Source organism: Gracilinanus agilis, chromosome 2, assembly GCF_016433145.1.
Source record: "Gracilinanus agilis isolate LMUSP501 chromosome 2, AgileGrace, whole genome shotgun sequence".
In the NCBI taxonomy this organism is placed as follows: Eukaryota; Metazoa; Chordata; class Mammalia; order Didelphimorphia; family Didelphidae; genus Gracilinanus; species Gracilinanus agilis.
The window spans coordinates 292,134,171-292,152,283 of NC_058131.1; the positions used below are offsets into that span (position 1 = coordinate 292,134,171).

The 18,113-nt window shown below is 34.7% G+C and overlaps 1 protein-coding gene across 1 annotated transcript in view; it reads left to right on the top strand.

The window, feature by feature from the left end:
• The window catches only part of LOC123237305 (liver carboxylesterase 1-like), a 40,012-nt gene that overhangs the window by 15,378 nt on the left and 6,521 nt on the right, over positions 1–18,113 (top strand). The window contains 6 exon segments of the mRNA XM_044664139.1: positions 2,226–2,379; positions 4,854–4,958; positions 5,488–5,592; positions 8,302–8,340; positions 16,514–16,654; positions 17,837–17,917. Of these exon segments, the coding sequence (XP_044520074.1) occupies positions 2,226–2,379; positions 4,854–4,958; positions 5,488–5,592; positions 8,302–8,340; positions 16,514–16,654; positions 17,837–17,917 (625 nt within the window).

Below are 18,113 nucleotides of genomic sequence, written 5' to 3' on the forward strand. Positions count from 1 at the left end.
GCCTAGAAAAATCTTCCCAGCTCCTTTGGTATGAGACTATAATAGCTGCAAAAGGCATGTCTTTATATGTCTCATCCATTACATTTTTATAAATGCAGAGGTGGGAAATAGTGCTATAGCACTTCACTTCAGTGACTAAATGAACCCTTACCTCTTGTTACAGACAACTCAAAGATACTTTTACAATGGTATCTTCTCCAGTCCAGTCATATGGGGAAGTACAAATAAAGACAATGTAACAGCACATATAGCTAATTTTCAAAACACAGTAACTTAAAATGATTCAGTGTAACATAACAAATAAAATAAAATCTTAAAACAAGCAATCAGCAAATTCAATGTATGTGACGTTATACAGGCATTGAATTCAAGAGTTCTTTTTTTCCAATTCCAATACAGAGATTTTTCATAAAACAATGGAGTCTGAAAAGACTTAAAATCTACCTCCAGGCTCTTTAAGGTTCCTTCCTCTCCCCAGTATCATTCATCTAGGTTCCTTTTGATTATACCTCTGGGATCTCCCATAGTGAAGGAGAATTCAGACCTGAACATAGTGTGGAGGAATCCCATATTGGATGTATTGTAGAGACTTGGCAGGCCAGAATGGCAAGGGGGTATAGAGAGATGAATCTTCCTCCTGAATTATAGGATTACCCAAGCTAATCACAAGGACCAATGCACCCATGAATAGTAGGAAGAAAAGACATCCTAAAATTGGGAGCTGTTTGAGATTGGTAATGCACTGCCCTTTCATAGAGTGGGCCATGCTTGCAATTCTACTTCCTCTCTGTAGTTTGGAAGAGTAACCTTCCTTCCCCTACCCACTAAGGGTAAAAATGCCAGGAAGCAGCTTGCTTTCCCTGCCACATGGACAGGGGGCTAAGAAGGTACAAGCTCTCCTCAGGTAAAAACCCTTTAGGAGGCTAATTATTGCCTAAGGGAAACACACCTGGGCTTCCAAGGCAAGTAGCAAGTGAATACTCAGGTGCTGGCAATGTAAGGGAAAGAAGGATGTATACTTTCCCAGCTATTTTTGGAGAGTGGTTCCAATGACTCCCAGCTTGTCTGCAGCAATCAACAACAATAACAGCAAAACAACAATAGTAATAAGATCAGGAGCTGCTTGCAGCAGCAGGAGGAACAGGAGGAACAGGAGTAATGTCTCTGCAAGTACCTCCCAGGCAGTTAGGAGAAATGTGATTTCCTTTCAAACTCATCTACTCAGAGAGAATTAGGGTTCTAAACATCCCTTCAAGGTTGCCATAAATGTAGAATTTAAATTAATATCTAATACTTCAAGTATTATATTTTATAAATTTTATTATCTAGCAAAATAGAATCATGTGACTAAGTTTCTTTTACCTGCTCAAAAATCCCCACTCCACCAAAGCCATGACAGGAAGGAAAGAGAGCTAGACATGGAACTCTACCCAATTTATATCCTGTCTACATCAGCACATAAGGACAGGAAGTGAGTAGGGTGCTGGGAATTGTAGTTTTCTGGGGATCATAGTTTTTAGGGTAACAGATTCAAATTACAGAGGTGCTATTTATAAGACATAAAAATTACAAGATCAAAAGTTGAATTGGATTCACTGGAGATATGAAAAATCAGCATTACTCCAAATTTTACCATATAACTAGTTATTTCTAATAGTGATATCAATATTTTAAATGCTTTACATATGTTATCAAACTTACTCCTCACTGATCTATGAGGTAGGTGCTATTATTATTCATTTTACAGATTAGGAAAATACAATGTAGATATATTGTGACTTTCCCATGATTACATAATTAAGTATCAAAGGCTAGATGTGAAAAAAAAGCTTCTCCTATCTGTCTATATAATTAAAAAAAAACCCTTTACCCTCTCTCTTAGAATCAATCCTAAGTATTGGCTCCAAAGCACAGGTGTGATGAGGACTAAACAATTAGGCTCAAGTGACTTGCTCAGGGTCATACAACTGGGAAGTATATGAGGCCACAGTTCAACCAAGTACCTCCCATTTAAATTCCTGAATCTTTATCCAATGAGTAACCTAACTGCACTTCCCCACCTCATTCATTTTATTTATACTGTACTATATTAAGCTACTTTTCATTTTTTAACAATACCTTCTGTCAAAAAACCCACTTTTTATGCATCATTCCTTTTCCCCTCTTCCATCTATCCATCAATCCATCCATCCATCTATCCATATCTCTTTTGCTCTCCCTTGCAGTACTGGAGATGAACATGCCCGGGGGAATTGGGGTTCCTTAGACCAAGTGGCAGGACTCCAGTGGATCCAGAAGAATATTGCCAACTTTGGAGGAGACCCAGACTCAGTAACCATCTTTGGCGAAGCTTCAGGAGGTTTTAGTGTTTCATCACTGGTGAGATTATTGGGTGTCATGCCTTGATTCAGAGGGTTCTGTTGATTTTTCTGAATTCAGGGTGAGAATTCCTGCAATAAACGGATATTTCTAGTGTAAACAGCAATTTTTGTTCTTCCAACAGTAGGCTAGAGACTATATGTAATTCAAGGCAGCGGATTTGTTTGCCAGATAGTAGAATATCTATGACTTAAATACAAAATTAGCCATATCACATGATTAGTTTTAGACAGTTAATAATAAAGATCTATGGGGTTATAGAATGTGTTCATTTTTTAAAACAGCATTCTTTTATAACAATGGCAACAACTTACATTTGTAGTATTTTAAAATCACTTTCCTCTCAGATAACACATACATGAGTTAATACAAACATTTTTCTCATTTTAAAGGTAAGAAAACTAAGTCTTAGATAGTTGAAGTGACTATAGTTTACTCAACCTCATATCTCCAGATGCCAAATCCAGTGGTTTATTTTTCCCATGTCCACTTAGTTCAAAGTATCCCTAATAGATAACCCAACCAAAATTTGTGAAGTTAGAAGGAGAGTTATTGTACTCATGAGTACTAGGTTGATGTGGGATTAAATGACATAGAATGGTATTCCAACCTTTTAGGGACCTTTCACTGCCCTCATTATCTGCCTTCTCTCTCTAGTCTTCAATCTTTATCTTTTGTCTTCTTGCCTGCTGCTTACAAAAATTCTCACATGTCCCCCATTCTTTAAAAAATACTTTCACTTGTTTCAAACATCTCTGGAAGTGGTCATTCTATAATCTCCCTCTATTCTCAGCTAAAACTAGAAAAAAGTTCACTGTGCATTCTGCTTCTGCATTTTTTCTTCTCACTCTTTTTTGCTAATTCCTTCCATGATCTGGCTTTGAACTTAATCATTAGACTGAAACTGTTTTCTACCAAGTTACCAAAGATTCTCAATGGCTAAGTCTGAGGTCCTTCATTCTTCTTAACCTCTTCCAAGCATTTAACACTGTGGTCATCCTCACACTACCCCTCTTTGCCTCCCCTCCCCCAGTTATCCCCATATTTTCTCCTCAATGAGTTTTCCTATTGTATCCTCTTGATTCTTTTCTTACCTATCCAACAGCTTCTTCTCAATCTCCTTTCTTAGATCATTATCTGTCTTTTTGGATCTTTTTCTGCCTAATAATTATGGATGTCCTTCAGAGCTTTATCTTTTCCTTGATTCAATTATCAGTATTACTCTCATTTATTCTGGGTGAAATGTCAAAATTTTGACAAAATTATTTTATTTTCAAATGTTTTATTAGTTACTTTTGTTTTTACATTGTGGCCATCTGAGTTTATACTCATTCATTCAGTCTGAGTCTCTTGTGAAAAAAGAAAGACAATTAGGTAAAAACAGTGATTATATCTGTAGTAATTATATCAGAGTGTATATATATATATATGTATATGTACATATATATATATAGAGAGAGAGAGAGAGAGAGAGAGAGACAGAGAGAGAGGGAGAGAGAGAAAGAGAAAGAGAAAGAGAGAGAGAGAGAGAGAGAGAGAGAGAGAGAGAGAGAGAGAGAGCAGTTCCTTGTCTTTTTTGCTGAGAGCGAGGAACTGCTATGTTTATCTTCAATTTTCAATGTCCTCCACTGTTTTTTCTAGTACTCAGAGGTCAACTTCGTTTTAGGATTTCTTATTTGTATTGTAGCCATTTCACACATTATTGTCTCAGTTTTGTTAATTTCATTCCATATCAGTTCATCTATATTATCTTTTCATATTTCTCTGAATTCCTTATATTCAAGTTGTCTGATAATATTCCCTCATGCATATATACATATACATTTGTACATATATGTGTGTATATCCATGAACATTACCAAATTTGAGATCAAAATGATTAAAATCAGTTACCTCCCAGAAACTAGTGACTCCATAACAAGATATATACATTTCTACAAAATCCTTAGAAAAACGGAAATAAGATTTTTAAGTTCATATAAATCTGAATGAACCTCCAGCAAAGGAAATTAAAAAGGAATGGTGAGATATGTAGTAAGAGAACCAGGAAATAGTAATATCCTAAAATCTTAGAAGAAAAGATTATCAAAGAGAGAACTGCAATCAACAATGTCAAAGGCTGCAGAGAAATCAAGAAGGATGAATGAGAAAAGGCCATTGGATTGTCAATTAAGAGATCATTTGGAACTTTAGAGAGAGTAGTTTTTGTTTTATGAGAACCTTGGAAACAAATGTGTAGAGAGCCAAGGAGAAAATGAGAAGAGAGGAAGTGAAGTATTTTCAAAAAGTTTAACTACAAAAGATAGGAAAGATAAAAAGACTACTTAGTTAGAATGGGCTGATCAAATGATAGTTTTGGGAGATGAGATAAATGTGGATATAATTAAATAAATGAATGCCCTAGAGTAAAGCCATGGTCATCCTACTTCAGTTCTCTTGAATCATAGTGTCATTTCAATCTGTTATTCTTTCAGATTTTGTCTCCTCTGACCAAGAATCTCTTCCACTGAGCCATTTTTCAGAGTGGTGTTGTCCTTCAATCACCTCTATTCAGTTCTAATGTCAAACCAATTACTGAGGTAGGCTTCTTGCATTATATTTCATTCCAAAATCTTGACTACATTGCTATACTTAAAGTGGTCTGAACTGGAAGGAAGTTTAGAAGGTATCTATTGTACTTAATTTTCCATAAGTTAAAAATAGAGTTTCTGAGTGGGGAAATAACTTATCTTTGTCTCCAAGGAAACAAAGGACAGTCAGGATTTTAACCCAAGTCCTCTGACTTCAGATTCAGCATGTTCTATACCAGTGTTGGTGCACCTTCAAGCTACCTGTTAGCCCTCTGGATTAACCCAGACAGAAAAGGGAGGAAGTTCTCATACTGGTCTGCTAGTCAGAGAGGTAGGGCATGCAAAAAATATCCTCAGGCACAGTGGAGAGGGAAAATGGAGAAGCCCCCTCTGGCATGCTGGGGCACGTGTGTCACATCTTCATCAACATGGTTCTATACTGTACCATATTGTCATAAATCTAGTCATATAGTGGTTTGGGTTAAACTGCTCTGGATCATTGGTATATACATATACATTTGTTGTTGTTTTTTTGCAGAAAATTGCAGCTTTTGCTGGATGTAAAACAACTACATCAGCCATCATGGTTCACTGTATGAGGCAGAAGACAGAGGAAGAGATCATTAACATAACTAAGAAGTTGGTAGGTTACTCTTAGAGTAATTTATTTCTTGCCCCTTTAACAACTTTCATTGTATATGGTCACTTCAATCTCTCAAGTTCCCTGAAGCAACATGAGAGTTTCCTTATGCCCCAAAAGCACTGATTTCCAGTAAGTAGCTATGTTTTTTGGTAGATCTTTTTTTTTAAAACCAGAGTTATAGCAGGCAATTTTGTCACCCTGGGTAAGCATCATAATATTCTCCCTCATACATCACTGGGGGCAGATGCCATGGTTGGTAAGCAGTTCCTGAAATAATTCACCTCCAGCATTAAAACTAGCATACCATCTGGAAGCTTTCTATTTTTATAATTGGATGCTAGATTTGGTTGTTTTTTGCTGAGGATTTAAAGCAATATAGGCATCTTCTTTATTTTGACACAATGTGAAAAGAATCTTGCTTATCCTTCACAAAGGTCCCTCCAACTGAGCTTAATTGACCTGATAATCACCAAATTTGATCTGGGAAATGGGTTTCTGGATTTTGTTTTTGATGGCCAAATGTCTCAACATAATGAAAATTTTTTGAGGTTCTTCTTCCTTCAATTCAAATATTTTAGAGAACCTGTTCTTTTAAGGAATTCTAAGGACAGTGGTCTATGTATGCTCGAGTTTGAAAAGTGGGATATTGAGACATCCTCCAATGGATTTCTATGGCTTTATAAGTGGAGTAACCTGACCACAAATTAAGATTAGATCCACACAAGGGACAAAATGCCGCCTTGGGATTTAGATCCAGGCAAGCACCAAACAAGTTAGGGAGATAAGCCAGACAAATGAAGCCAAAGTGGTTTATTGGGCCTAAAATGGCTTATATAATTGCCACAATTCTCTGCTTTGCACATGTGGAACCAGTTTATCAGCAACTTCTGAGGAATCGTGGAAGAATCCAGATAATGCTGTCCTCTTTCTTCCCATTTTCTCTTTAGAAGAGAGGTTGAGTATTTTATGGGGCAGTGATAAATTATAGAAGATTAGACTTATTAAAAAATTTGAGGAAAAATTCCATCATTCTTATAACTAGGACAGTTTAACCCACCTACATTTTCTTCCAAAGGCCTATGATGGATTGGAAGTAAGTAGGAGAGAGAAGCAGTTGAAGAAGGGATTCTATACTTGATTTCCTAGAGGCCTTATTACTCTCTTAGCACCTTCTTAAGAACATTATGAGAATGACTACATGAGTTTTATATTTCTTAGTATGAATGTTCTCTATTATTACCTCCCTCACCACCTTGTCCTCCCCTAATAATACTTACCTTATTGAATCCCCTTGCCCTCTTTTTCCTTAATCTATATGACTTCCTAAAAGACTGTCTCTAGCTTTATCCTTCATTCATCTATCTTCTTATAAGTTAAGAAAAGTTTTATCTTTCCATATGTATGTATTACTTCCTCTTTTACCAAGTTATAAGAATAAAGTACTAGCACTATCACCCCTCCACCCCCTCATTCTCAGCACCATAACATTTCCTTTATAGAAAGATAATTACTGGGACACTAAATCACTGCTGGTGGAGTTGTGAATTGGCCCAACCATTCTGGAGGGCAATTTGGAACTATGCCCCAAAAAGCTTTAAAAGGATGCTTGCACTTTGACCCAGCCATACCACACTGTTGGGTTTTTACCCCAAAGAGATAATAGGGGAAATACTTGCACAAAAATATTTATATATTTATATTTATATTTGGTGGCAAAAAATTGGAAAATGAGGGTATGCCCTTGGGGACTGGGGAATGGCTGAACAAATTGCGGTACCTGTTGGTGATGGAATACTATTGTGCTATAAGTAATAATTAACTGGAGGGATTCCATGTGAACTGGAATGACCTCCAGGAATTGATGCAGAGTGAAAGGAGAAGAACCAGGAGAAAACTGTACCCAAAGATTGAGACATTGTGAGAAGGAATGCTATCCACATCCAGGGAAAGAACTGTGGGAGCAGAAATGCTGAAGAAAAATATATCATCAATTATATAGTTCAATGAGGTTATGGTTAGGGTTTTGATGTTAAAAGAGCACTCTATTTCCAATATGAATAACATGGAAATAGATTTTGAACAATGATACATTTATAACTCAGTGGAATTGCTAGTCAGCTCCAGGAGAGGGGGAAGGGAGAAGGGTAGGAAAAATCATGAATTATGTAACCATGGAAAATATTTTAAAATTTTTTAAAGATAATTACATTATTTTATCACTCATATGTTTTTTTAAATTTTTGACTCATTGCATTATATTCAATTCAACTTTCAAGTTTCTATCTATATTCTTTCAAACTATAGAATTAATAATATTATTCTTGTTTTATATATACCATTTTCTATATGATAAGAAATTAATTTTACTTTATCAAATCATTTTTAATTGGTCTTCCATATTTATCTTCTGTTTCTTCTCATTCTTAAAGATCACATTTTCTGTTCAATTTTTGGCCTTTTCTTCACAAATATCTGAATGTCTTTTATTTTGTTAAATGACAATTTTTTTCTTACAGGATGATAGTCACCTTTACTGAGTTGGTTATTCTTGGTTGTAAACCTAGCTATTTTGCTCTTTAAAATATAGTATTCCATGTCCTTCATTGTCTTAATGTAGAAGTTCCTATACCTAATTTTTTAATAAATTAGCAAGACCAGCTCTTTCTGGAAAATTTTTTCAACTCAGCCTTCTTTTTTTTGCCTTTTCAGGAATTATACCACTTGGATTTCCTTGGAGATCCCACAAAGGTAAATTATCTTTGTCATTTTTACTACATATTTTAATTCTTGCTTCCTTTAAATTATTTAGTCAGTTAATAAACATTTATAAAGTACCTAATATGTGCCAGGCATTGTAATAAGTGCTAGAGTTCTAGTTGTTAAGTTCTAGTTAAGTGCAGAAAAGACAGTCTTCTCTGAATGGAATAATTGAATGCCTTACCCTTTAATAGGAGCCCATCATGCTCTCTGGACACATTTAATCATACCTAAAAATCCCTCTTTAAGCAACTGAGAGTAACCTTTTCTGTTTCAGAATAGCCTCTAGAATAGGGTTTCTTTTTTTATGCCAATTTTTCACAGATAATCATTGTCCAATATTGTTATTATTGTGTACAATGTTCTCCCAGTTCTGCTTCTTTCACTCTGCATTAGTTCCCATAGATCTTTCCAGCTTTTTATGAAATCATCTTGCTTATCATTTCTTATAGCACAATAGTATTCCATTAACAACATATACCACAATTTGGTCAGCTATTACCGAATTGATGGACATCCCTTCAATTTCCCATTCTTTGCCACCATATAAAGAGCAGCTATATTTTTGTACAAATAGGCCCTCTCCATGTTTTTATTATCTCTTTGGGATAGAAATCCAGTAGTGGATCAAAGGATAATGGATCAAAGGGTATGCACAGTTTTGTAGTCCTTTGGGCACAATTCCAAATTGCCCTTCATGAATGATTAGATGAGTTCACAACTCCACAACAATGTATTAGTGTCCCATTTTTGCCACATCCCCTCCAATATTTATCACTTTTCTTTACTGTCATATTAGTAAAGTTGTTAGGTAAGAGGTATAAGGTACTTCATTGTTGTTTTAATTTACATTTCTCTAATCAAGAGTGATTTAGAACATTTTTTCATATGATTATTGATGGCTTTGATTTCTTCATCTTAAAATTGCTTATTCATATCCTTTGGCCATTTGTAAATTGGGAAATGGCTTGTATTATTATAAATTTGAAAAATTAGACCTTTCTCAGAGACATTCTTACAAAAAATTTTTCTCAGTTTGTCATTTCCATTCTATCCTGGTTAGATTAGTTTTGCTTGCATAAAAGCTTTTTAATTTAATATAATCAAAATTATTCATTTTATATCTTATTATACTCTCAATTTCTTGTTTGGTCATAAATTCTTCCCTTCTCTAAAGATCTGCCAAGTAAACTATACTGTGTCCCCTTAATTTAGTTATGGTATCACTCTTTAAATCCAAATAATATATCCATTTTGATCTTATCTTGGTATAGGGTGTGAGACATTGGTTTATACCTAGGTTCTGCCATATTGTTTTCTAATTTTAGCAGCACTTTTTGTTAAAGAGTGAGTTCTCATTCCAAAAGCTGAGATCTTTCGGTTTATCAAATATTATGTTGCTAAGGTAATTTACACCTCTATATTGTGTATCTAATCCAGTGGTTCCCAAAGATTTTTGGCCTACCTTCCCCTTTCCAGAAAAAATGTTACTTAGCTCTCTGGAAATTATATATTTTTTAATTTTAGTAGCAATTAATAGGAAAGATAAATGCACCTGTGGCCATCACAGCCTCCCTGCATCACTGCAGCACCCACCAGGGGGCAGTGGCACCCACTTTAGGAATCACTGATCTAATCTATTCCATTGTTCTACCATTCTATTTCTTAGCCAATACCAGATTGTTTCAATGATTGCTAGTTTATACTAGATTTTGAGATCTGATAGTGATAGATCACCTTCCTTCACATTTTTTTCATTAATTCCCTTGATATTCTTGACCTTTTGTTCTTCCAGAAAAAATTGTTATTTTCCATTCTAGTTCTAAAAAATAATTATTTGGTACTTTGATTGGTATGGCACTGAATGAATAAATTAATTTAGGTAGAATTTTCATTTTTTATTACAATAGTTCACCCAATCCCTTTTGCAATTGATATTTTTCTAGTTATTTACACCTTATTTTATTTGTGGGAAAAGTGTTTATAATTGTGTTCATATAATTCCTGTATTTGCCTTTGCAATTAGATTCCCAGGTATTTTATATTGTTTAGAATGATTTTTTTAGATTTAAATATTTTACTTTTTAGAAAAATTTTCCATGGTTACATGATTCCTGTTTTTACTTTCCCCTTCACCACCCCTTAAAGCCCCCCATCCCAATATCCAAAGTGCATTTTTACTGGTTTTTAACATGTGTGATCAGTCAAGACTTATTTACATATTGTTGATAGTTACATTGGTACAGTCATTTAGTGTCTATATCCTCAACCACGTCCGCATCAACCCATGTGTTCAAGCAGTTATTTTACTTCTGTGTTTCCACTCCTGTAGTTCTTCCCTGAATGTGGGTAGCATTGCTTTCCATAAATCCCTCAGAATTGTCCTGGGTCATTAGATTGCTAATAGTACAGAAGTCTATTACATTCAATTTTACCACAATGTATCAGTTTCTGTGTACAATTTTCTTCTGGCTCTGCTCCTTTCCCTATGCATCAATTCCTGGAGGTCTTTCCAGTTCACATGGAATTCCTCTAGTTTATTATTCCTTTGAGCAAAATAGTATTCCATCACCAGCATATACCAGAATTTGTTCAGCCATTCCCCAATTGAAGGGCATACCCTTGTTTTCCAGTTCTTTGCCATCACAAAAAGCACAGCTATGAATATTTTTGTACAAGTCTGTTTATCTATGATCTCTTTTGGGTACAAACCCAGCAATGCTATGGATGGATTGAAGGGTAGGCTGTATTTTAGAGCTCTTTGGGCATAGTTCCAAATTGCCAGCCAGCATGGTTGGATCCATTCACAACTCCACCAGCAATGCATTAGTGTGCCAATTTTGTCACATCCCCTCCAACATTCATTACTCTCCCCTGCTATCATTTTAGCCAATCTGTTAGGTTTGAGGTGGTATATAAGAGTTGTTTTAATTTGCATTTCTCTAATTACAAGAGATTTAGAACAGTTTTTTCATATGCTTATTGATACTTTTGATTTCATTATTTGAAAATTGCCTATTCATGTCTCTTGTCCATTTATCAATTGGGAAATGGGTTGGGTTTTTTTATACAACTGATTTAACTCCTTGTATATTTGAGTAATTAGACCTCTGTCAGAATTTTTTGTTGTAAAGATTTTTTCCCAGTTTGTTGTTTCCCTTCCGATTTTGGTCGCATTGTTTTTGTTTGTACAAAAGATTTTTAGTTTGACATAACCAAAATAATTTCTTTTACATTTTGTAATTTTCTCTAACTCTTGCTTAGTTTTAAAATTTTCTCTTTCCCATAGATCTGGCAGGTACACTATTTTATGTTCACCTAATTTTCTTATAGTTTCCTTCTTTATATTCAAGTCATTCAACCATTCTGAATTTATCTTGGTGTAGGTTATGAGATGTTGGTCTAAACCTCATCTCTCCCATATTGTTTTCCAATTTTCCCAGCAGTTTTTGTCAAATAGTGAATTTTTTTCCCCAAATTTGGGCTGTTTGGGTTTATCATACACTGTCTTGCTGACGCCACTCACCCCAAGTCTATTCCACTGATCCTCCCTTCTGTCTCTTAGCTGGTACCATATCATTTTGATGACCACTGCTTTATAGTATAGTTTAATATCTATAGTTTATAGTATAGTTTAATACTGCTGGGCCACCTTCCTTCATTTTTTTTCATTATTTCCCTTGATATTCTTGATCTTTTGGTCTTCAAAATGAACTTAATTATAGATTTTTTCTAATTCAGTAAAAATTTTTTTTGGTAGTTTGATAGGAATGGCACTAAATTGGTAAATTAATTTGGGTAGAATGGTCATTTTTATTGTGTTAGCTTGTCCTACCCATGAACACTCAGTGTTTTCCAATTGTTTAGATCTAATTTTAATTGTTTGGAAAGTGTTTTATAGTTGCGTTCATATAATTCCTGTATTTGTTTTGGTAGGTAGATCCCTAAGAATTTTAAATTGTCTAGGGTGATTTTAAATGGTGTTTCCCTTTCTATCTCTTGCTGTTGTGATGTGTTGGAAATATATAGAAATGCTGATGATTTATGTGCATTTCTTTTGTATCCTGCAACTTTGCTAAAGTTGTTGATTATTTCCACTAGCTTTTTAGTTGATTGTCTAGGATTTTTTAAGTAGACCATCATATCATCTCCAAAGACTGATAGCTTAGTCTCCTCATTGCCTATTTTAATACCTTCAATTTCTTTTTCTTCTCTAATTGCTACTTTTAGTGTTTCTAGTACAATGTTAAATAATAGAGGTGATAATGGGCATCCTTGTTTCACTCCTCATATTATTGGGAAGGCTTCTAACTTATCCCCATTGTATATGATGTTTGTTGATGGATTTATATATATACTGTTTCTTATTTTTAGGTAAGGTTCTTCTATTCCTATACTTTCTAGTGTTTTCAATATGAATGGATGTTGTATTTTGTCAAAAGTTTTTTCAGCATCTATTGAGATAATCATGTGGTTTTTGTTGATTTGCTTGTTAATATGGTCAATTATGTGAATGGTTTTTCTAATGTTGAATCATCCTTGCATTCCTGGTATAAATCCCATGTGATCATAATGAATAATCCTCATGATCACTTGCTGGAGTCTCTTTGCTAGTATTCTCTTTAAGATTTTTGCATCTATGTTCATTAAAGAGATTGGTCTGTAGTTTTTTTTTTTTTTTCTCTGTTTATGATCTACCTGGCTTTGGTATCAATACCTCACCTAAAATTCTATTCTCCTCCTTGACTTCTTTCTTATTTATTTTTTGGTTAGATTTATGTATTTCTGAGAGGAGGATGTTAAAGTCATCACTATTTTTGTTTTATTATTTTTTTTATTTGTAGCTCATTTAATTTTTCCTTTAAAAATTTGAATGGTATAATATTCAGTGTATATAGATTAAAAATTGATAGTGCTTTGTTGTCTATGATACATTTTATTTATTTATTTAATTGCTTATATTAATTAGTTTATTTACTTAGAGTATTTCCAATGGTTACATGATTCCTCTTTTTCCCTCTCTTTTTCTCTCCCCTCTCCCTGAGCTGACGAGCAATTCTAACAAGTTATATATGTATCATCATTCTATGATCTATTCTATGATTCTATTAACATAGCAAAGTTTCCCCTTTTTATATCTTTTGATTAATTTATTTGAACTTTCACTTTGTCGGGGATTATGACTCCTAACCTTACTTTCTTTATATCACCAGAGGTATAGTATATTCTCTAATTTTTCATTTTTTATTTATATATGTCTCTCATTTTTAAGTGTATTTTTTGTAAATGATATATTATAGGTTTTTTTTTCTTTCTGAATTTTAGTATTTCAAGCCAGGTGTATAACTTGATAAAAATGTGTGGAAAAAACAAGGATATCAGGGTTTCTTAACATTTTTGTAAGTTTCTGTGTGCCAATGATCACCTGTTTGATTGTGAGAAAGTATTTAAATGTTTTAAATTTAAAATAATAAATTCAAATACCTACAATAAATAGAAATCAATTTTATTGAAAATCATTTATTAAAATATACCAAACAGAAGTTCACAGATATCAGGTTAAGAAACTCTAATGTGGCTTTATGTAACTTTTTCTTTCTTGCCATCCTAAAATCTCTAAGTCAAATTCAAATGGTCCCATATATGAAGATGCTGAAAGCAAACTTTTTTTTTTTTAATCATAGCAGACAGTTTGAGGGGAAAATATTCTAAACTAGAAAAGCATTTCTTTGGGTAAATGATACCCTATAATACCTATTAAAGATGAGACCAATGCTCCTGGCAATTAAAAGGCTATTTCCATCAAACTCTAACATCCATTATATATTGTATGAAAACAACTACAATTGCTATAAGAGACTTTTAGTTTGAGCTAATTATTAAGTGGAAAATATCTGGGGTGTGTGGACTGGCCTTTTTGAAATTCCAAGCCTTTTCTACTCATTTCAGCAATAATTAAGATTCTCTCTAGTCCTAGTTTCTTATCCCTTTTGCCTCAAAGTTAGTTCTCTTTCAGTAGGTTGGCATAAGTAAAAGACATCAAGACCCCATCTTTTATTCAATGTCATCCTAAAATTCCTTCTACTCGACATGATTTGGGGCAATGAACTTAGTCCCTTATGTATTGTTTTATGGCAGTGGTTCCCAAAGTGGGTGCCACCACCCCCTGCTGGGTGCTGCAGTGATCCAGGGGGGCAGTGATACCCATAGGTGCATTTATCTTTCCTATTAATTGCTATTAAAATTTAAAAAAATAATTTCCAGAGGGCTAAGTAATATTTTTTTCTGGAAAGGGGGCGGTAGGCCAAAAAAATTTGGGAACCACTGCTTTATGTAATAGTTAGGTCAAAGAAAGACTATATACATGAACTATACTAAAGGGTCTAATTTACAAAGTTTTTTGAGAAGGGAAGACACAGGAAGGACATAATTATTTTGTTCAAGTAGATAAAGGATTGTCATGTAGAAGAGCAATTTGATTTTTTTTTCAGTTTTATTCAGTGTTGGAGAACCTTTTAGAGATGGAATGGCAGGCCCCACCCCTACCCCAACCCCCAGACTGAGTGCCACACCCTGCCCCCTTTATTTTCCCTACAGCTTCCCCCATTACCCCAGATGGGGAGGGCAAAAGCCCTCCCATTGGACTGCTGGGCAGAGGGGCAGGTGATAAGAGGGCATCTGGAGAAGGGGAGGAGAGTGGCCCCAGTGCTTAGCTTCCCTCCAGCTCTGCTCCCCTCCAGCTATGTGCCACACAGTGAGTTATGCCCCTCTCAAACCTAGTTCCTCTCCAATCCCACCATGGAAATCACTTTTACCACAGACCCAACAGGCTTCCATCTGTGCTATACCCTCACACAGCATGTGAGTCTTCCCTGCCCCAGTGCCTTACCCCAGACATGGTAGGGAGTAAGCACTCCCATTGGGCTGCTGGACAGAGGGGCAGGGGAAATGAGGAATGTCCTCAGGTGCATGGAGAGGGGGAAGGGAACAAATCTGCTCCAAGTATCTCTGGTTTTCTAGAAATAAACTCTGGCATGCCCTTTTTGGCACAAGTGCCATAGATTTGCCATCACTGTTATAGACCATATCAAGGAGCAGTGGGTAGAAATTACAGAGGATTAATATGTATTTTTAAAACCTCAACAACTAGGGGTATTAGAATGCAATAAGTGGCCTAAGAAGGAATATTATAGAGGGAATTTTAGTTCAGGTCTAGGTTATAATAAATGTCTTCTGACATCATTCTAAGATTTTGAAATTTTTTGACTGGATAAATAAAACAAAAAAGCAAAATTCATTTAATGCTTTTGGGTCAAGTGAATCTAAGATAATATGCATTTACATGTCTGTGTGTATATGTATATGCATATCTACACATATAGTTATATTATATGTGTACTATAATATATAATGTGATGTATGTACATATACATACATATGGATTTACATACATACATATGTATTTATATATTTTTTTATATTTTTATATATACATATGTGTGTATGTGTGATATGATACCCTCAGGTATGTTTTTGATTGAGGTATACATTATGAAGACCATCTTATGTTACTTAGATGAAAAAACTTTGATTTAAAGATGGTAAGTGATTTTTCTAGAAATATTGACTCTATAGTAAACTTTGTCCTTCTGGTTTCATGTTCTATACTACTTTTTCATGATTAAATGAATGCAAAGTGATTGTCAAAGAGTAATATATCTATCCAAGTTGAATAATAAGGAGGGAAGACTCCTTGAGAAAGTAGCACTTAAACTTGGCTTTGAAAAGAGGAGGTAACAACACATCTTTCAATAATTCTTCCTCAGGATAAACCTTTATAATGGGCTTGTCTTTATACAGTAATACTTCTCTACATATTTGATGAGGCAACAATTAAATTGATTTTTTTATGTTCTAATCCATTGTAACAAAATAAATTGTAACAAGACCAATAGTAACTGATTCCTAACCAATTCATTGGGAAGATAAAGATAATACCACAGTTTTCATTGCAGTTCAGACATTCAGACTAAAGGCTACAGGGCCTTTTCCTAGCTGATCTTACCAAAGGATGATAAGATTGTGCAATAGAGAAAGGACATAAAAAAGAAGTCATTTGAGTTTCAAAAAAAAAAAAGACTACATAACTTTTTTTTTCTTCCAGAAATTTGTGTTCATACCTTCAGTTGTGGATGGAGCATTTTTCCCCAAAAGTCCCAAAGAACTCCTGACTGAAAAGCAGTTTAAAGACATTCCCTACATCATGGGAATCACCAATGATGAATTTGGCTGGTTTCTTCCAAATGTGAGATCGTTGTATTTCTTCTGGAATCTTGTGTGACTCTCCTCTCTGAAGGACCAGGAATTTTCCAATGGTTAAGCTTAGAAAAAGCTTCAGCATGTCGGTTTTTCTTTGCTGCAGATCCTGAGTTAACAACCCTTCACTTCTCTCCCCCAGCATAGGATTCCATTCCCAAAGGAATTGCTTTAGCAATCATTGAGTCTTTAATGCCTTTAAAGATTTTAAACTGGTATTTAGAATTCTCCCACTCAAAGCATCTTAGAAAACTTTGGAGCAGGAAGGCATCAAATTCAAACCTTTCTATTTCCAGATGAGAATACTTAGGCCCATAAAAGGGAATTGATTGCCTCAGGTTGAAATAGTATATTAATGCCAGGACAAAGATTAGAGCCCAGATCTTCTCCTACTTTATAGTTTATCCTATGACATATAAAGTATGAAATGCCCTTATCCCCTCTTGAGAATCCTTCCTATTAGAAGTGGAAAGGTTTTGTATGAAATCCTGGCTTTAAACTTTCCTTTGTCCACCAATGGAGAAGCCATACGATACTGTGGGAAGAGCATGGGATTTGAGGTCTGCAGACATAGGATCTAATCCTGCCTCTACTTACTATGATGTGACCTTATGCAAATCACTTAATACTCTTCTTTGAACTTCATTTTCCTTATCTGTAAAATGAGTTGGTTGGACTAAATTAAGGATCTATTCAGCACTAAATTTTGTGAAATATTAATATAAATGATAGCTATTCATGTGTAAATAGTTTAAGGTTACCTCTGTAAGTGGTATCTACATTCTAGGACAGAACATTCTAGTAAACTAATCAAATTTGGTTCCAGTACCAGTTAAGCCTCCTTCTGGCCTTATTACTATGAAAGCTTGTCAGGAAGCTAGAAATTTCCCATTGACCAGCCCTCTTGTAATCACAATTATGTCTTTCTGGAAGGAATGAAGCTTTTAGGAATTTGAAAAAATATTTTTTCTCCTTCTAATATTTCTACTTATGTGGATGCCTGGTGTTGTTTCATGAACCATGTCAATCTATTGAACTAACCCTACTTGTCAGAGAAGGTTACTTCAAATTTGAAGATAAAATAAAATCATTTCCCTCATTTGTGTCACACAGGCAACTTAAATTTCTCTCATTAACTATTAATGATGTAAAACTTGCTTATTTTGCACAGGAAATGGGATATCCTCTATCAGGGGATGGACTGGACCAAGAGACAGCAACAGCACTTCTATGGAGCTCCTATCCAACTGTTGTAAGGAATTTAAAGATATAGAATATAGGATTTGGGGTGAGAACTTAAAACATCAATGGTTAAAAGTAGAAAAAAGCTCCTTCTTTCTGTAAGGTAAAACTAATGAGAGAGTACATGTGGTGACCATCATATTTTCTTTAATCAAAACAACCACTCAATTTGGAAGTATTTTTCTCCACTTGGAAGCAGTGCCATA